We start from the raw sequence: 21,098 nt of genomic DNA, 5'->3' as shown, positions 1-21,098 counted from the left end.
TTGATAAAAATCGACAAGAGGCATCTTTCGGAGGGATTGTGCATTCAAATGGCAGTTATTAACTGTGCAGGTAGGTTATAGAAATCATTACTTCACATTTGACATCTTTCATCTACGTTGAGAGAGACAAATCATCCTTAGCTTCTTCCTAGACATAATGCGCCAATCTGATTCGGTACTTGAAAGTCAGAGTCAGCCAATTTTGCTAACTGGGAAGGTTAATTCATATGGTTGTATGCAACTTTTCTTGGGCATTCGATCTGTTTGTCAGGATGGAAACATTGCTAGCACACCAGATGTGCAAGGTCATTAAAATTGCAAAAAATTTGAAACTCCAGTGGCCAGTAAGATTTGATAATGGCAAGTAATTTCTCAGAGCGTAAATCTGCATTATAATTTATTGCACCAGAACCAGAAGCTTTACTCATATGTCACCCTTGAGTTGGGATATACACATAACAGATTGATAATTCCATCATCCCCACGACACAGCCAAAACAAGCTATATGCAGTTTGACTTGTAATGCCAACATGGAACATACTTACGTCACCAATTTGGAGTACAGCTGGTCTTTATTAGCACTATTAATCGTATGAGATGTGAAATGACATGCTAAGCCAATGTAATGACAACAATATGATCACTGCACCCATTTCCGAGGACTTCAATGAAGATTGAACATTAGATCTAAATCATAGACGTGGAACAGTTGACTTTGGACTCTAGACTAGCGCTAAGTGGTATGAACATCTCATCAGAGAAAGCTCGTTCAGCATTAGCAGTCTCTTTAATATTTTTGATCTTTTGGCAGGTTTGGGAGGTTTAGGGATGCTAAAAAGGATACTCAGAACATAAGTTGGATAAATTTACAGATTCAAGAAGTGATCATGATGCAGATAGTGATTTGCTTATGTGTATAACTGAATGTGTGTGGATCTGAATGCACACCACTTTGCACAGAGAGCAGATTGGTCTGACGTATCCAAGAAGAAGAAGCTGGCTATGAACTTCTCACAAACTTACATAAATTTGCATAGCAAAGAAAGGAAAAAGAAAAAAAACAGCAACCAAAAGAATTTTTATCTGTAGATTACAGCAATTGAAGATGCTACAAGTATCTACAGTTCAGAGAAGTAATTCCATTGTGTGTGTGTGTGTGTGTGTGTGTGTGTGTGTGTGTGTCTTGAACTATCTGCAAGCTGTGACATTCATGCTAGAAAACTGAGCAAATACAACAGAAAATGGAGCCACCGGAATGGGACCTGACATGCTCACTTTTGTAGGATTTAGGGGAGGAATGTTCCCAGAAGAATCAACACTAAGAATTTTCCCATTGAGAAGAGTGACTTGGCTGTGCAAGTGTCTGTCTTTAGCTGTCAAGTGGTACTCTTCTCTAATGTTTGCATCGAATATCAACCCATTTGGAATGCTGGAAAATTTACTTTTATGGGAACGGATTTGTGGTAGCAAAAGTATTGTCCCATTAAGTATGCAAGGCATACTTCGTGAGCCACTGAAGGTGTTCTTTTTTCATTTACATTTGTACCTCTGCTATGTTGTACTATTAGCCATGAAACGGGGGATATATACGGTAGTTGAGTCACTCAGAAGAATTTTGCTACTAATGTCTAATTGGTGTGTTAGGAAAGGCACTTTATTGTGAGTGATCCAAAGCATTACTGAAAGGGAAAAATAGAACCACTCTGGCTTGTCATGAAACACTCTGGATTTTATTAATTGACTGGCCTTCATTTGCAAATGAATTCAATTTTACCTGTGCTTGTCACAATTTCTCCAAGAAATAATTATCTACAGTGGTCACCTTATAGTTACAATTACAAATAGAAAGTTCACTGTGCCTATGGTCCTGGACTATTTGCATGCAGTGACATTCATATTTGGAATCTGAGCAAATACAACGGAGAATGGAGCCACTGTAATCGGATCTGAGTGGCTTACATTTATCGGATCAAAGGAAGGAATGTTGCCAGATGAGTCTGTGTTTAGAACTTTTCCATTGAGAAGCAGGACTTGGCTCTGTATATTTCCTTCTTTGGCGGTTAAGTGATACTCTTCTCTGATGTTCCCGTCATTAGATGAGCCTCTTGACATTCTGGCAAATTTTGTCCTGTGATTTTGGCTCTCTTGTTTCAGAGTCATTGTACCGTTACTGGTTGCATTTTCAGTTGAAACGTGAACTTGGACAGTTGTGTTACCATCAAGGTTAATCAGCAGCAAAGTGACACCAGGCTGTTGATATCAAGTAACAGCAGATTAGCCAACTACTTGGTTTATCCTCTTGTTTCAAGAGTAGAAGACACTTACAGAGTTCTTTGAGCAATGGGCATAAGCACGGATCTTATCTGTGCCCAAGAAGCTAGTTAATAAAACTTTGCTCCCCATCAACTTATGCCAAAGAAGAGCACTGCAGAGCACAAGTGAAGTATAGGCATCAGCTTGAACTTTCTATTAAATCATTCAATTTTTTTGTTCAGTTAGCACGATAATATTGTCAGTCAGATGACTCCAGTTCTTCAAATTATTTCTATTTCTCTTTTCAACATTGGATTTGGACCGGTCTTCACACTGAACAAAGCTGGTTATTTCTTAGTTTGCAGTCTCCACAGGCAAAGCTATTCCATTACCACTCGTAACAGTTTTGCATTATGTGAAATATATCAAAGAGAGAAATAGGACTATTAGGAAAGTATCTTTTATCCCTTTCCTTTCACTCATCTAGGGGTTAGTTGAGTTGGATTGAGGTTTTAAGCTAAAACCACATGAGTAACCTACCTGTAGTAATCTGGGTTTGGGAGAAAATTTTGAGTGTTTAGCAAGCCATAGTTTCCACCAATCAATGTCTGTCTGCAATATGTTTTTGTATTGTAAGTGGCTGCCATTCCTAGTTGGTCCAAGTACCTACACAACACAGATGGCATAAAATTTCTTAGTCTCATGATCTCCTCATCAGAATCATCAATATAAGTAGTTGATGTAGTCTTATTTTACCAGAAACTAAACACGAAGGTATTAGTGACAAGGTTGTGGCCGCTGTTATAAGCACCTCCAGCTTCTCCAACCCATGCAACTGCCGAAGTTCCAGAATTCTTCAGAAGACTTTGAAGGCTGCTGAATATTTGCAACTCACCGTCAAGATAAGAAGGATTGAGGATCTTCTGAATAAGGTGGTCATCGACTCCTACATAAATCAGTTGAACTTGATGAAGATGAAGCACAATATCTCAAAATAGTACTGTCCAACAAAGGTTTGATTCTGAAGTGATATTACCTGGACCAAGGTTATAAATGTGGTGGGTGACAACTTGAAGAGTTTTACTTGTTTGATTTACAAAATCAGCAAACCAATCTGGCACAAAGAATCCCCCAGGTGCTAGGACTAGTGGCTTAATTTCAAAACCTGCATATATATCTTCCACTAGGTGTTGAAGGGTTGTCATATCCGATGCATACTGGTGGGCTGAAACTCTTGCTCAACTCCATTTCCACTTAGTTCGTTGCCTAAACAGCAAAAAAAAGCACAAATTTCAGAAACACAATACTCAACAGTTGAAAAACACTGCAGAAAAACGGGAGGAAAAATTCTGATGTTTCTGTCATATCTTTATGCAGAGTAAGTTAATTCGATGGCTCTACAGTAATATATTAAGCTGGCTGGAAAACATATATTTTCCATCTTTCCTGGTCCATGCTAAGACAAGAACCTCTATACTTACCAAGCTCCCAACCAAGGATAGAGTAGCCTTTATTGACAGTATACCGAATGAGAGATTCAGCATTGCTGGAATTCCAGGGCCCATTGAACAGAACCATCCAAACCGATTGTCCTGCCGTATAATGCATTCAGCCCAAATGTGACGGCTGACCTGTAATATATGCACAGCACCATCAATCTACTTAGATATTTAGAACACGAGGGGCTTCAAATTCATGCCATAATCTTAGCCTTAGGCCTACCCTGTCTGCTTGAAAAATGAGTTCAGCTCATCCCATCGGGCCAAAGGTAAGCATCCTTGTGAGAAACCAAGGAATTCCGAGCTGTTCTTGGTGAAGATGTTGCAGGTTGACTGATCACCCTGTTTTTCATATACTACTTTATCTTGTAAAGTCCCTCCCATTCTAATCCGCAGCGGTGAAAAAGCTGCATTACAGTGTAGAAACTAACTTCAATCTGCAAGTACTGAGATGATGTGACATGTTGAAATTTTTCGCATGATCGCATACCTTTTACAGCATTTATCAGAATTGTGTTTTTCAGATCCTGGTCAGAGAACATCAATTATGAAATGCCGAGATTTGTAAAAACAAAACTGTAATTACAAAGGAAAATGCTAATGCTTATGCCATTCTTGTCAAAAACTCAAATTAAGCTCCCTTTTGATTACTTTTATCTTTTGGGGGCTCTGTGTGCAGAAATTGTCCAGCGCTAGTCTCGAGTATCTGTACATGACTTGAAGATCATCCAGAATCTCCCAATTCCATGTACTGCACACACACGTGCCCACACACCCACACACACGGGAGAGAGAGAAAGCATACCAAAGTCAGGAGGGTGGCTCTTCCCCAGCTGCAAGTGTTATAATCACATTTCTCAGGAGGCCACCAATCCAAAGTGGCGCAGATGTAATCATCATCCGTCTTAGCAATGGATGCTGTTCCATTGATGAACACAGTACCAGAAAGAACATCCCCAGAAATTCCGGTACTCTGCGAAAGTGCTGAGCTGGAGTTGTGATGTATCCAGAACACCAAAAAACCCAACCCCACTAGAACAAGCAGAGACCCCATCCCCCAGTACATTTACACAATGGCCAGCACAGTCTTAGGCTCCATACAAATTATTTGATTGAGCAAGCATGAATGTCTTTGTTGCTATCTTCACTTGGTAACTGAAGAACTTCTTGGGAGACGCAGGACGTCAAAGGAGAGGAGAAGAAAGTCGAAACTTGAAAGCTGTGATCTATGGAGGGTCCGTAGATAAACAGTAGTTTTCTTGATATATTATATTTCCTCTACTTCCAGGTCAACTGAATTGATCACTGTTCTCTCGCGAATCCTAATTTTTTTATGAAGCTAGTACAACGTGCACAGTGATTGGTTAAGAAGATGCTTTTCTAATGACATTATGGAAATATATTTATAGATATACTTTTTGCTGAATTTTTTTTTGATAATGATGAACTAGTGGAGGTGTGCTGGTGCGCATGACTGGTGTTTGAGAAAACAGATGCGGTTTAGGCCAAAGAAACGCAAGCTCAAGCCTAGAACATTTGATTCCTCGAACACGAATGGAAAAAATTATGCAGATTTAAGTCGCCAATTGTCTTATCATTGAAAAGTGAAGTCACGATTGAAAAGACATTTTGACGAAAACATTGAAGGGGGACCCAATGACTTGAGTGGATATGTGGGGGAGTCTAGTCTCACGCTGGGAGCTAGAAAAGTCAGGGAATAAAATTATAGAGTGCAAGGCATGTTAGAAACCCACACATTATATAGTCTTTTTGCAGTGCATGTATCCCCAGTTAGATGTTTCCCTGAATGGATATAAATATGACGGTACCCTGTGTGCGTTTCTTTAATCAATTTATTAATAAGAAATCCAAGGAGAGGTCAAACTTGTGCTCTAAAATATACCAAAATGATACTGATCTCAAGCAGATGGCACACCCTTCAGAACAATGGACCTGGAAAAGTTTATTATTCACGTTCATTGATCAGGCTTATCTTGTCCAGAGCTCTTCCCTTTCCAATTAGAAAAATTCGGATGGTCCATATTACAATCAAATCACTAGGGTGAATAATTTGTCGGTATGCTCTTTGGAAGCAAACTGTCCTAGGCAAAGTGGTCGCATCTGTAAAAGGAAGTCAATACTCATGATAACAAAAACGGTATAGATATCAAAGAACTCAAAGAATCGACCGAACAACTATCTAAGAAAAATGGAAAAAGGCCATATAGTAAACATCTTAAGGTCCTCATGATCACTAAAATTTCGAAAAGGGTCTCTATTTCCATACTTTGGTCAGTTAAAAGTAATCTCAAACGGAGGAAAAAGAACGAGTAAAGTGTGCCTAAGGCAAATGGACAACCCAATATGTTTGAAGAGCATAAGTCTTTAGCTTTAACTTTTTTCATAATTCCTTTTAATAGGAAACAGAGGCCTAACACTAGCAAAGGAAGATTGCAACTTGGAATTACAATTTGAGTTCATCAAGTTCAAAGTGTGAATAACTCTAGATCCTAGGTGTTTTCGTATGTACACCACATTCAATATTAATAAACATCGATGAAAGATGTATTTGGGAGGGATCGTGCATTCAAATGGCAATTGTTAATTTGGGCAGGTAGATAATAGAAATCATTACGTCACATTTGGCATGTTGCAAATATATTGAGAGAGCAATCATCCTTAGCTTCTCCTAGACATGACACACCAATCTGATTAGGTACTTAAAAGTCATACTTAGTAGGAAACAGAGGCCCAACACTAACACAGGTAGGTTGCAACTTTGAATTACAATTCGAGTTCATCAAGTTCAAAGCGTGATTATCTCTAGATCGCGGGGGTTGTACACCACATTTAATATTGATAAACATCGACAAAAGATGTCTTTGGGAGGGGTTGTGCATTCAAATGGCATTTGTTAATTGTGCAGGCAGATGATAGAAATCATTACATCACATTTGCCAACTTGCAAATATATTAAGAGAGCGAAATCATTCTTTGCTTCTTCCTAGACATTACACACCGATCTGATTAGGTACTTAAAAGTCAGTCAGCCAACTTTACTTACTGGGGAAGGTTGGATCATATGGTTGTATTCATATTCATCTCATGCAACTTTTCTTGGGGAACGTGATCCATTTGTCGGGATGGAAACATTGCCAGCACACTGGATGTGCATGTTCGTTTGCAAACAATTTAAAATTCCAGTGGCTGGTAAGATTTGGAAAATGGGTAGCAATTTCTCAGAGCTAAATAGGCAGTATAATTTATTGCACTAGAATTAGAAGCTTTTCTCAAATAGCCCTCTCGAGATGGGATATACATTAAATATAGATTGATAATACCATCATCCACACGACACCCCCAAACAAGCTATATGCAGTTTGACTTGCAATGCCAACATGGGACGTATTCAACTCACCAATTTGAAGTACAGCCGGTATTTACGAGTTAATACTTCTATTTGTATTGAGGTGACATGCTATGCCAATGTAATTACAGCAATATGATCAGTGCACCTGCTTCCAAGGAATTTAATGGAGATTGAACATCAGATGTAAATCATCGAAGTGAACAGTTGAATTTGGGCTCTAGACTAGCGCCAAATGGTGTGAACATCTTATTGGAGAAAGCAAGTTTAGCATTAGCAATCTCTTTCTTATTTTGGATCTTGTGGTGGGTTTGGAGGGTTTAGGAATGCTAGAAAGAGTAGTCAGAATATTAGCTTGACAAATTTACAAATTTACAAATTTAAAAATTTGGGAAGTGATTATGATGTAGATAGCGATCTGCTTATGTGCATGATGTTGGAAATTTCCTATAATATGGGCTTACATTAATTAATTGATTTTATATTTTAAATAATCGGGTTAATGGATATTTTAATATTTGTTGAATCCTAAAGTGATATGATTGAATTGGGTATTGGCATCTATTAATAACGGGTCTAGTTGAGCAGCAAAGTGTAGGCAATTGTATTTGACTGAAGCCCGTAATAGAAATGGCCCAGTTGACACGCTGTTGATTAGAGTTTATTATGTCCCATCTCTAGCCTATAAAATGGTAAGTTATATCTATCAGTTACTTGAATCCCATTGAAAGCTACTATATCGAAATAGGTCATAAAGAGGACCTGCATGAAGCTGGAATCGCTAGTAATCGCCGGTCAGCCATACGGCGGTGAATTTCGACCGCCCGTCACACTATGGGAGCTGGCCATGCCCGAAGTCGTTACCTTAACCGCAAGATTTGCCGATTTTGAAGTCATAACAAGGTAGCCGAAGGTGCGGATCACCTGGCTTGTTGGGTATTTTGGTTTGACATTGCTTTACACCCAAAAAGCTTTTCGAATTCCGTTATCATAGTTTTATTTTTCTGAAATCTCTCAAACAGGTGTTTTTACAATTTTACAATCATCTATGGATCCGTTTGTTCTTAACTAATTAATTGTTCATGAGAATAATTTTCTACACATGAGTGATTGTGTGTGGATCCAATTGCACACGGCTTTGCTCAAAGAGCAAATTTGTCTGACGAATCGAAGAAAAACAAGCTGGTTAGGAACTTCTCACAAACTCTCATAAATTTGCATAGCAATGAAAGGAGAAAAATACTTTATACAGCAATCACAATAATTTTTATCCATAGATTACAGTTATTGAAGGTGTTACAAATATCTACAGTTTAGAGAAGTATTTCCATTATGTGTGTGTGTGTCTTGAACTATCTGCAAGCTGTGACGTTCATGCTAGGAAACCGAGCAAATACAACAGAGAATGAAGCCACCAGAATGGGATCTGACATGCGCACTTTTATAGGATTTAGGGCAGGAATGTTCCCAGAGAATCAACACTAAGAATTTTTCCGTTGAGAAGGGTGACTTGGCTGTGCAAGTCTCTGTCTTTAGCTGTCAAGTGGTACTCTTCTCTAATGTTTGCATCGAATATCAACCCCTTTGAAATTCTGGAGAATTTACTTTTACGGGAACGGATTTGTGGTTGCAAAATTAATGTCCCGTTTCCTGCACTGTCTTCAGCGGAGACATGCACTTGTGCTGTGGTGTTTCCATCAAGATTGATCAACAGCAATGTGACGCCAGTCTGTCATGCGTGGAATTTTAAGATGTTAGAACATAGTTCAGGATATGATGGCTGTAAATTTAAGAATAGACATTACTCACTGAATTCTTTGAACAATGAGAGTAAGCACGGAGTTTGTTTGTGCCGGTAAAGTTAGTGAATAGCACATTGTTTCCCATCAAACGGTGCCAAAGAAGTGCACTGCAATAACGGTAATGCACTCCATCAACACATCCTTATTTCCTGCTTTCTCCATTATTTTTCTTCAGTGTCATCTTTTGTTTTGTAAATAAGAAAAGGACAAAAAAAAAAAATCCCTTTAATCATTTTGATCTCATGACTGACCTGTAGTAGTCCGGGTTTGGTTGAAATGTGCTGGAGTTGAGTAAACCATAGCCCCCGCCAATCAATGTCTGTCTACAGTATGTTTTGGTGTTGTAAGTCGCTGCCATTGCAAGTTGGTCCAAATACCTAAACAATTTTCAGGGAAAATCAGGCGTAAACATACTCATTGACTGCTAATAAAAATCATGAAAAGTTTTTCTTGAAAATCTTGGTAATATGGAAAATGGATGAAGAAATGTGTAGGACAAAACTTACCAAAAACTAGACACAAATGCATCGGTGACAAGGTGATGACCACCACCATAAGCCCCGCCTGCTTCTCCAACCCATGCGACTGCCGAGGTTCCTGAGTTCTTGAGGATACTTTCAAGACTACTGAAAGTCTGAGCCATGCCATTGAGATATGACGGATCCAGAATCCTACTGATGAGGTTATCATCGTATCCTACATGGAACAGACAATTAAGATACTTCACTATATCTTCTGATGTTCACTGAAGAATGTGTTAAACAAGCTAATCACACAAAATTGGGCAGTCGAATGTCCAAGATTAAACAAAAAGTAATAGATGCAATTTCCTTATGGTGAAGTACCTGCACCGAGGCTGTAAACGTGATGGGTGACCACTTGGAACATTTGCGTTGTGTGATCCACAAAATCCTTGAACCAGTTGGCATCAAAGAATCCACCTGGTGCTAGGATTAGCGGCTTAACTTCGAAACCTCCATAGATATCATCCAATAGGTTCTGGAGGGTCTTAATGTCAGATGCATATTGTTGTGCCGAGATTTGTGCTCCAATTCCTTGCCCACTAAGTTCATTTCCTAATAGACCAGGAATATACTTGGTCAGATACAAAGATATCCATCCAACTTATGCAGGAGTATGTCAGACTCTCCAATTTTTGACATCATAAGAATTTTTCAAAAGTAGACATGAATATGCTCCATCATTGGAGAAGTTAACTCTTCAAATGATATACAGCAGCTAAATTGGGAAAGACAGATTAATGTGCCTTGACACTTCATGGCACACAGTGAAGTACTAATTCCAGGAAAGCTTCATCCAGTATGAATAATGTGAATTGGAGCCTTTGATAAAATATAATTTAGAAGTTTCTGGTTTTCATGCTATGGAAGCTTTTAAGTATAAAGAATTTGCTTCTCCGTAGGACTATAGACTCTTGGAGTACCTAACTAAAAACAATCTTATATGCCTCAGGCAACTACAAGGCCAATTGCTTTTGCCTTTTGGTAAATTTGAACCAATTTTTCCTTTTTTTTTTTTTCTTTTTCATTTTTTTTTTTTTTCTTCTTTTGGCCGGTCGCCGGCCAAGGCCTTGGCCGGCGGCCGGCGGGGCCGAGCTCACCCGGCGGGCGGGCGCGGCCTCGCCGGCCACCGCTGTGCGAGGCCGAGGCTCGCCGCCGCCGGGCGAGCTCGGAAACAGAGGCCGGATCGAGCTAATCAAATTCTATCGTATATCATATTTGGTAATGCTAACCTATCCTTTTGTTGATTCCAGAAAAAAGACCTTTGTGTTCCGAAACAAGAAACACAAAATGAAACACAAAATTTGTGTTTCTTGTTTCTGTTTCTTTTTGTTCCCGAACAAAAAAACAAAAAAGGAACAGAAACGCACCCAAACGCGTTTCTTTCTTTTCCTAGAACAAAAACAGAAATTTTTGTTCAAAATAAACAGAACGAGCTAATCAAGTTCTATCGTATATCATATTTGGTAATGCTAACATTTTTGTTGATTCCTCTGATTCCCCTTAGAAGGTTGGAACAACATATTGGATTAAGCTTCTGAAGAAAATTTTTTTTTTTCTTGAGCTGAAATTCTGTTTAGAGTTCCTAGCAATAATTTATGTTTATGAGAGCCAGTAACGAGCATCACTACGCGTACCAAGCTCCCATCCATGGATGGTATAGCCCTTATTCACAGTGTAACGCAAAAGAATCTCAGCATTGCTTGAATCCCAAGGTCCATGGACAGATCCATCTGAATTCACAGTCCTTCCATACAAGGCATTCAAACCAAAAGTGACAATAGCCCTGCATTTCACAGAATTGACAGACTTTAAATCAGTTAACAAAGAGTTAAAATATGCGTCAGCAATGTGAAGGATCTTATCCGTACATGATCGTTAAATTTCTGAAAGAGGAAAATTTGTTTTTACCCTGCACGCTTGAAAAATTCATTAAGCTCGTCCCACCTAGACATGGGCAGGCATCCTTGAGAGAAACCAAGAAACTCCAAACCATCGATCGATTGGGGCTTGCAGGGTCCCTCATCTCCTTGTACATGGTATATCAATTTATCTTGTAAGGTGCCTCCCATTCTGATTTTTAACGGTGAAAATGCTGCAAAACATTAGTGCTGTTCAATAGAAATCAAACAAAATGGAGACAGCACGAAACATTCACTACGCCTGCAAAATTTGAAGAAATGACTTCTTACCTTTGATTGCATTCAACAAAATGGGATTGCTGAGGTCCTACGTATAGAGCAAAGATAAAGAAAGTGAGTGAACCAAAAGAGACAGCAAGATATCGGGCAAATACCAGAATCAGTCACAGGTTGCAACTTCCACACACACATGCACACATACTCATTCTCTCACAGACACAGAGAGAGGAAGTCCTGACCAGAGTGAACAGAGTGGCATTGCCCCAGCAAGTGCCCTGGTGACAAACATCAGGAGGGCCATAATCCAAGGTGGCACAAATGAAGTCATCATCAATGCTAGCAATGGAAGCAGACCCATTAATGAACACACTCCCATCAACCACAATCCCTGAGAGACCTGTGGTCTGTGAATCCACAGAGTAGTGATGCAACCAGACGACCAAGAAACACACACCCACAAGAACAAGCAGAGACCCCATCCCACAGGACATGTAACTCTTGGATTGGATCACTCCCAATGCCTATTGCGTAAATCTATGTCCCTTCTCTCCTTTGGTCACTGAAGACATGAAGGGGTCACAAAGAGGAGAAGAGAATGAATTAACGTTTGAAGCTTTCGTTTGAGCTCTTGCTTTGGCGAAGGGACAGATAGAAATGGCTCTCTGTGTTGCCTTTATATATTTTTGGGGGATTCAACGTTGGCCCATGGAAGTCTTTTCGCGCTTCATTTGACCTCATATTTTATATCAAGTAAGTGGAACAACTAGATATAATTTGTTACGATGTATGTTTAGCTATCCAAGGATAATTGTCCAAAATATCCTCAATTTATTGTGCAAGGTCAATTCAATCATCAACCTTTTGATTATACTAATTTAATCCTAAGCATTTTTATTATTTACCAATTTAATTTTAAATATTTTGACGAATTGTCAATTTAATCCTTTCGATCAATTTTTGACTGGAAATAGTTAATGTGAACAAAGTTTGCATTTTAAAAAAAAAAAAAAATTTATCCTTTTGGCCTATGGCCAATACTAACCCATGGTCAACAAGGGCCTCAATGCCCTCGCCTTCCCCCATAGCCAAGTACCATGATGACTGATCACAAGCTAAAGGGAAAGAAAAGATTAAAAAAAAAATCTTTAAAAAAAATGCAAAATATATCAACATTAGCATCGATCATACCACATAAAATTATCTACATCTATGTCAACAATTTCCAATCAAAATTGGCCAAAATGATTAAATTGACAAGTTATCAAAAAATTTAGGACTAAATTAACAAATTAAAAAAATATATATATATGATTGAATTGATCGCCATATAGTTAGTTTATGACTTTTTGGATAGTTTATTGAGCTTGTTCCTTTCAATTGGCCTTTGGACTTGGAGGATGATTGTCAATGAGATTCTTTTGTTTTGTATTTTCTTTTCGTTGATTTTTTTTTTATCAAAGATAGTATTGTTCGACAGGTGAAGGAGCTGATGAGAAGTTTCATTTCCTTTGGCCACTATTGGCCTTTGGAAATATCCTTGCGAATTCTCTTTTAACATATTGTTTTCCCTATATATGCTTATAGAAACATGATGGTGTAAGCATGATGGTGTTATAATATTTAAATAATAAACCCCGCATTTATTTAACAGTTCAAACTTTTAGAATAATTAGCAGTAATCTTATAAAATAGCATATGGTGTCAAAGTTGGAGGTCTTGAGTTCAAATTTTTTCAGACCCCATTTACCACTCCAATGAAATTTCCACACTTAGTACTAGTTAAAAAAACCAGACTAACCGTAGGAGGAAATGTTAGAATATTTAAATAATAAATCATGCATTCATCTAATAACTTAATTTTTTATAATACTTGATAGTGATCTCATAAAATCTCACATACAACTTGCTACAACTTGCTAGAAATTGTTTAAAACCTTCGAAACTAGAACATTAGGTGAAGCACATATATTAAAAAAATTGAAAATAAAAAAATATTCGATGGAGGATCCCATTTCTGGTTCTTTCATTATCTGAATGTAAAGAAAGGCATTAGAAACCAGTGAAAAAGTGCTTGATAATAATGTTAAGACTTTTCAGAGCAATAAGAACCCAGTAAAGACTCATGTGTCAGATAAAATGGCGAGGAGTGGGTCTATTTTGCTTGCTTGTTTTCATTAACAAACCGTTTTGAGTACATCATTCTATTGGAACGTCGCGGTTGAGTCGACTTGTCTCTTCTTCTTCAAGAGTCTTTGCACCACACTCGAACAGCCGTAGCAATAAGGAAAAGCTGCAGATGTATCATCGCATGTCCAAAACCGAAAATTCCAATAAGGAGCCCCTAATAATTGAGAAGGGAATGATGTCAAGTTTTGCTCTTCCTCGTTCGCGTTCGAGATCAGGAATCCCCAGATGGAATCTCCACTGATTGGATCCTCAGTTAGGATGATTACTTTCTCTAGGACGATAATTAGATAAAACTGTAGTAGTTGATGATTGTTCAGGCAGAGATGAAGGAGAGGTTCAACTTGGAAAATAAACAACCGGCGCTTGTTTCTTCTCGAAGGACGTTGAATCATGCGTTGGCGATCTGCAAGACATCCCTTAAAACGGGAACAAAAGCTTCAATCTCGATGGCTCCCGCACTCTTACACGTCAAAGCTAACCTAACTCTTCAATTATGATATCAGGAGTCTTCGGTACCACATTAATAAAACCCTATTGAACGTTGCCATTTATACCAAACCCTTCATGGTTTTTGAGCCAGAGAAATGTGCCAACCTTGTCGTTCATGTTGTGATTATGGCATTAAAAATTTTGTTAAGACTCATTCTACTATTCTTTCCCCCCATTGTAAAACCAAATATGCATTGGCATATGAATATGAACATCGTCTCACCGCATATAATTAAGGGGAGCTTGTAGTGGGATAAAAGGAGAGTTTGAAAAATCGAACTTTTGAGAGCATTGATAAGATGAAAGTGCGGATGTTGCAAAATCTAAGCGTTAGAATAGGGTGTCCTTTACATTTCGTATGTTATTGCAAAGGATTACACAATACAGATAAAAAGGAGTTTTCACTAGAATCCTGAAGTAAATAAACAGCTACAAAACGGATGAAATCACCAATTAATTTAATGCGTCTTATCTTACACGAAAGATAAGATACCTACCGCAACCGGGAGTTTCCATGCGATTTCTGAAGCCTGCTAATTTGACTTGGATTAAGAAGCAGGATTAGGTGACTCAGGTGTTAACATGTTGAAGGCGCAACTGAGGTATCATCTTCTGGTGCATATCGATAATTTAGAATAATCTCTTCATAACATGGGTCAACGTTTAAACCTTGAACCAAAGAACTTAGACAAGGCTCTTGTCAACAACTACCCTTTAGGCACACATTTTGAAAATTGAAAATACCCATTTTCGGAAAAAAGATACTTGATGGCCAAAGAAATAACTTTACTTACTCCACATAGCAAAAAAATTAGATCTCCAAAGCATGTTTGGATGCCACTTAGCAAGTATAGTAAGGGCGTCATTTGACATATGTAAGAATCCGCCGGCTGCGACTTGTCAACCTTATCGCCAACTTTGAGAATATGCATGAAACAGATGAGGTCGTGCAATAGCCAAGGCACATGTTTAGCTTTCTTCAATAATGGTGGCCTCAGAAAAAGAAAAGAGCTCTCTTCAAGAATTGATTCCTTTAAGAACGAGGGTTTCTAGGATGTCCCCTGGTCAAATGCGTTCCTAAGAAGGTATTTTGGCACGAAGATGGAAGGCCATTATTCCCCATGACTAGTATTAAAAAATTACTCCTCATCTTTATCTCCGGCCCAAACTAAAAGTTTTACTTTGACGAAATCCAAGGCTCAAACCACAAAAAAAGGGGGAAAAATAAAATTAAATGGAGGCTTCCATTTACGTAAAGCGTGCTCGCAAGGGGGTGCATGGGACTGACGATGGCAACATAAAATAAAACTTGACAACTGTGCAGGAGATAAGATGATAATGGTCTTCCCTAGATTCGCTCCAATATTCAGATCGTGGCGTGAAAGTCGGTGAAGAAATCTAATCGTTCCCATTTGGGGAAGGTTCGATGCTTCTCTTCTGTATATTCCGATGATATTCTTGTATTCCCGCCCACGGTTTGACCATTGAGAGAAGTGGAAATTACAGTTTTTTTAGTACGCAAGTCATCCTCATGACAGCAACTCGCGTTCAAGTTTGCAGCGTGCCGCCCTACACACTTGAGTCAACCCTGACACGTCTTGGTTGGCCGAACAAGCAAAAGGGTGTTCTAGGAAAGCTTGATCCGAGACAGGTAGAAAGAGTTCTTCAGAAAGTTCTTAGAGGATACGTGTAGGGAGTTGTATTCAGCACATGTAGTGAAAAAGGACCCGGTGGTCTTTTATTCTTTTTCCTTCAAGTTATAGCCTATTGAAACCAAGCAAGCATTTATGGAATCATGAGATTTAGAATCTCACCTGGCCCGATAATTATTTCGTCTAATTGATTATGAGGTGAGAAGATTGATTTGAGTCATGAGTATCAGTTGAATAGGCTAAGAACACGTAGACGAGTCATCTAAGGACAGCCAAATTGGTCAGGTCAATGGGTAATCAAATCTTTCCTAGGGTGAAATTCGAACTTTTCTTCTTAGCTCAACTGAAATGGAGTTTTCACCTTTCTGACCCTGATAAAAATAGTCAAATTTGGCCGGCGTTGAAGCTTGTAGGGAGAACGTGACTTTAAAGAGAATGATGCCTTGTAAATTGTATAATTTTTGTGACTTTTCAAAGGTCTAATCTAACGGAAAGAAGTTGGTGAGAACACAAACCCGATCTGGACACATCACTTGATAAAAGATGAGGATGTCGTTAAAGCTAGTGTGCATTTTATAATATGAGTAGAATCAGTCAGTTCGAATCTTAGCTGACTTCAAACGTAACTAATTTGGTTTTTAATTCCAGAAAATCATAACTAAGACCAATAGGGTTGGTTTTAGGTTTCAGCAAAATCCTTGTGGGAACACGGGAATAAATAATATAAATATATGTAATCCTTGCGGGTGAGTTCTCTTGTTTCCCACTTTAGGGTCAATTTTGCATTTTGATTGGGGGCATTCTCATGCAATGTGCGGTCTTCTAGGAAGTGGCCCATTTGTAGCCTCTTGCTGCTTAAAAGACAATAACCCAACATTAAGTGAGCCCAAAGAAGAAAAGATCTAATCATCAACGGGCCTAAAGCCTTGAAATGAAAACCATGCACAATGCATTAGTGACCTGACAAGTGACATAATAATCTAGAGCAGTTATTGCATTTTCCAAGCGTAAATGTGGCTACATCTTTAGGCCTTTTTGGACCAGAGCAGTGGGTATAGCAGGACAAAGGGCGAGAAAATTGTACAGACTCGTTCCATAGGTGATAAAATGGACAAAACCAACAACTCGGCATCGCTTGTGTTAGATCCCGTGCAGTTTAATAGAAATAAATGTGGATTTTAGAGATTTATGATATGTAATCGCGTCGATCCTGATAAGATGAGTTTAGGTTATACTTGCTGGAGATCTCTTTCGGTAAAACCCCGATGCATGCTCATGTAATTTCTAGTTCAACTTTTGCTTCTCTTAGGTTTTCTAGATTTATTAAAAAGTACGTATTTTTGTAGGTTAAATATGTGTACATGTCTTATAACGCATATAATATTGTACTCATGTAAATGTTTTCAATTTTTCAACTCCTTTCACATACATTTTTGAGTCATGTAAAGTTTGTAGTTGTTTACACACATAAAATCCAATATAGTTACGTCAAAACTATATAGCTAGATATAGGGGAAATTGTTCAATCAATTGTAAACTTATTATATGGTTATCAATTCTAATTTTGCCCATTTAGTTCTAATTTTTTGGGTGAAATTTCAATATAATCATTCTGATTACTTTTTGTCAAAAATCATTGACTTAGCGGTGTGCCGCATAAGACGGCCAACGATAACTAGGCTATCAGGTCAATGATTTCCAATGAAAATTAATCGAAGTGATTAAATTGAAATTTTACACAAAAGCTTAGGATTATATTGGTAAAATTGAAAAATTTAGGATTTAATCGACATCCATAATAATATGTTTAGAACTTATTAGGTAAATTTCCCAATAGACATATTTTTTTGCTAAATATAGATAAAAACACATACTTTTCTGATATATTATTAGATAGTGATGAATGGTAGGGAAATTCAGCATTTCTTTACCTTCTATGGTAATGATAGTATAGCATGCATGTTTTTTATACGAAAATTTATCGAATGTAAACTCACTATGATGCCTATTTTAGATTATTATCATATTGTTGCTCTTTCTTTTCCGTATCTTTTGTACAGAATTGATGATATATTGTCCACGAAACATCTTCGTGTCTTATACTTTCCTAATAGAGCTCGAGACGACTGTCATTTGTCTGAGGAAAAGCAAAGAAACGTCGTGGGGATCCAAGATTTACGCCAGGTTCTGAGTCAAATTCAACTCATCTAAGACTATCATGCGCGATGGGCGATCAAAGAAGGAAACCCTAATCAATGCTAGATAACTTTCTGGTTTATGTCCTTCCTCTGGCGGGAACTGTACTTCTATTCTTTTAAAGCTCTCCGCAAGCTCCACATTTCTGTGTGCTAGACAAAGCGCAATGGCAAGAATCGTCAGCGTCGCTGCTCGGTTCGCCATTTTCATGTTTGGTCTCCCTTTCAGAGGGGAGAGCGATTAACGTTGCCCATGGTTCTTGATTTCGAGGGACGCGAATGCTGAGGTTTTGTCGATGTTTCTTTTCAGGGACATGTTCCATTCCAGGGGCTACTGAGATTCAGTGCGGCCACACCGTGCGCAACATCGCGATAACGCAGAAAGAAGAAGGGATCGGCAAGGGCAAGAAGCCCGAGTGGAATGTGACCATCAGCAACCCATGCCTGTGCACCGTCCTGGACTTGACCGTGACCTGCAGAGGGTTCGACCCGTGGCGCAGAAGATCGAACCCTCCATCCTCGCGAAGCAGGAGGACGTTTGCCTCGTCAACAACGGGGATCCGATCCATATGAACGATGCCGCAACTTCACCTATGAGAATGATGTTTCTTTCCCGTTTGAAGTCAGCGACGGCCTAAGCGGATGTTCTTGAACTTTGTAGGGGGTGGCTTGATTTACATGTTGCAGAAATAAGATGTTGGTTTATGCAGAAATAAGATGTTGGTTTTTTCACTTCACTGCTGCTTCTATCTATCGTATTTCCTTTCTACTGTCGACTTCTTTTTCTTTCTAACATTTTTTACCATGCTTTCGATGATGTTTCTTGACTTTTTACACGAATAATCACACAACTATATTCGATGTTGGTATAATATTAATCTCCATCTTAAAACTTTCTGAATTCTGAAAAACTTTCCAATTTATAGGATCCACTTAAAATGAAAAGTGGAGAGCATTGTTGAAATAAGCTCATGCCATCAGATCAAAATTAAAATTCTATCCTTCGAATGTCACTGAAAGGGAAGAGGCTTAGAAGAACCTGTGAGAAAATATTGGGAAATTTCCTCTTCTCCCAACTTTGCATCTTATTCAAACGTTGACTCGCCTTATATAGCTAAGATTAAAGGTAATACAAAGTTTTTTCCGACCAGTATGTCCAACAAAGCATATTACACAAGAGTGGCAAGAAATATTACAACTTATTAGACTAAAGCTGAAAAGAGTTGGTACAAACTCAACAAAGTTTACAACCTTAATTTTATTAAAGTAGTCTCCTCAACTCTGAAAGATTCCTTCACTTATTGATGGGTTCATGACTTGAGTCGAGATTACGATTTTCATTGGAGCTGAAATCGGGTTGCCACATGTCTTCAACACGAGATTCTCCGATATCTCCTGGGTCTTGCAAAAAATCCATTGTTTATGTTTGATTTCACTTGTACTCATCTAATGTATGGTGGATGGCATATCGGGACATGCCATATTTATGGGAATAGTCCAGTGACATTTTCTCTTGATAAATACTCATAAACTTCAAAATAATTTAATTATCTTCCCATAAGATCCTCTGAGATTCGCAAGCATCCAAAAGATATGCACAATTTAGCAATTGGACAAGGACGATTGCTTCGTCTTACTGGGCAAAAAGTGTAAAAGCTTCCACTATTTGTTGAAGAAAATATTGGATGACTTCAGGGTTTGGATTCTGAACCTTTGTACTTCAGTTTAGTGGAAAATAAATTTTGCCAATAAAGCGAAAGGAAAACCATTTAAGAACGTCTGCAGAATGTTTAAGATAATATTTATAAAGACCTTCAGTGAGAAAAGCGATAATGATCCTATAGACAATGGCTGTGGAAACTCAATGGGAACGGTATAGTTATGAAACAAAGAACGATATATCTATTATTCCACTAGAAAGTCAGTGATGTCGAATGTTAAGACATGGATGAATTGAACGGGTAGTCTGGATTCATTCCTAATTGTCTGAAAATATGCTCATGTAGAGGAATTATTGATGGCATCAAATCTTTCTCTCTTTTTTTCCTCCTTTAAAAGTTTGGGACTAGACCCATCAAATAGATAGGTGGGATCAGATTTGAATTGAGTTAAAAATGGTTCGGCTTAACAAATTCAGTGACCCATACCAGCATATCTAGGAAAACTTATAGCCAAACTAAAGTGAAAGTGCGAAGTGAGTTAAGATGAGATTTAGGGAGGTCGAGATAGGATGAAAGAGAGTCAAGTGAGTTGCTTCTAAATAAACTATAAACTTATTTATTAGCCATTTAACATATATATTATGTATAAACCCATTTCTGACTCATTTTTTGGATAAAAAAAAAGGGTTAATGTCCTAAAAAACCCCCAAATTAGTACACATGTGACAAATTTATCCAAACTAAGTTTTTGACCACCAAAAACCACAAACTAGTATACATTAGACAAATCTACCCCAAACTAGTATATTTATAACAAATTTATTTTACCGTTAAATTGATAAGTTTGACTATCATGATGTACCAGATTGAGATTTTACTTTCCATCTGTCCTAAACTAGGACTCCTAGTTATACAATTTTTGTGGTTTTTTATGGTATTAACCCAATTTAACGAATGGTATATTTTTCACAAATTTACCAATTTTGGGTTTTTTGGCGGTCAAACAAATTGGTTTTAGTTTCTACCCAAAAAAATGGTTTCGGTAAATTTATTGCAAGTATACCATTTTAGAATTTTTTTGTAATTATTTCAAATAAATGTGTTACAAGTGTACCAATTTGAAGTTTCTCGTAGTCAAAAAATTTGTTTTGGATAAATTTGTCACACGAGTACCAGTTTAGAATTTTTCAAGTATTAACCAAAAAAAAAAAAAAAAAAAAACTCATACAATAACTTAGCCCATTCGATCTAAACCCATTTTGACAAGTCTAACTCCGGATTCATTCTCATACTAAAACAGTTATGATGCTTTTAACTTCAATTATTAAGC

At 38.0% G+C, this 21,098-nt stretch overlaps 2 protein-coding genes across 2 annotated transcripts; both read right to left on the bottom strand.

Moving 5' to 3' along the window:
• Positions 1-1,709: 1,709 nt before the first annotated feature.
• LOC104437644 (heparanase-like protein 3) lies at positions 1,710-5,414 on the bottom strand. The gene is given in 11 exon segments (XM_010050633.3): positions 1,710-2,251; positions 2,327-2,426; positions 2,795-2,920; positions 3,011-3,200; positions 3,291-3,494; positions 3,497-3,520; positions 3,736-3,820; positions 3,822-3,885; positions 3,977-4,160; positions 4,244-4,280; positions 4,559-5,414. Coding segments are annotated over 11 exon segments (1,653 nt in total). The 5' UTR covers positions 4,820-5,414; the 3' UTR covers positions 1,710-1,873.
• Positions 5,415-8,346: 2,932 nt separating this feature from the next.
• Positions 8,347-12,244, bottom strand: LOC104437643 (heparanase-like protein 3). Its single transcript, XM_010050631.3, is given in 10 exon segments — positions 8,347-8,594; positions 8,597-8,849; positions 8,930-9,029; positions 9,174-9,299; positions 9,429-9,618; positions 9,768-9,998; positions 11,081-11,229; positions 11,355-11,538; positions 11,636-11,672; positions 11,824-12,244. Coding segments are annotated over 10 exon segments (1,644 nt in total). The 5' UTR covers positions 12,076-12,244; the 3' UTR covers positions 8,347-8,472.
• Between the last annotated feature and the right edge of the window lie 8,854 nt (positions 12,245-21,098).

The sequence above is a fragment of the Eucalyptus grandis genome, chromosome 3 (assembly GCF_016545825.1).
Source record: "Eucalyptus grandis isolate ANBG69807.140 chromosome 3, ASM1654582v1, whole genome shotgun sequence".
NCBI lineage: Eukaryota > Viridiplantae > Streptophyta > Magnoliopsida > Myrtales > Myrtaceae > Eucalyptus > Eucalyptus grandis.
Note: the sequence above shows the minus strand (reverse complement) of the source record. Positions and strands in the feature narration are given on the sequence as shown.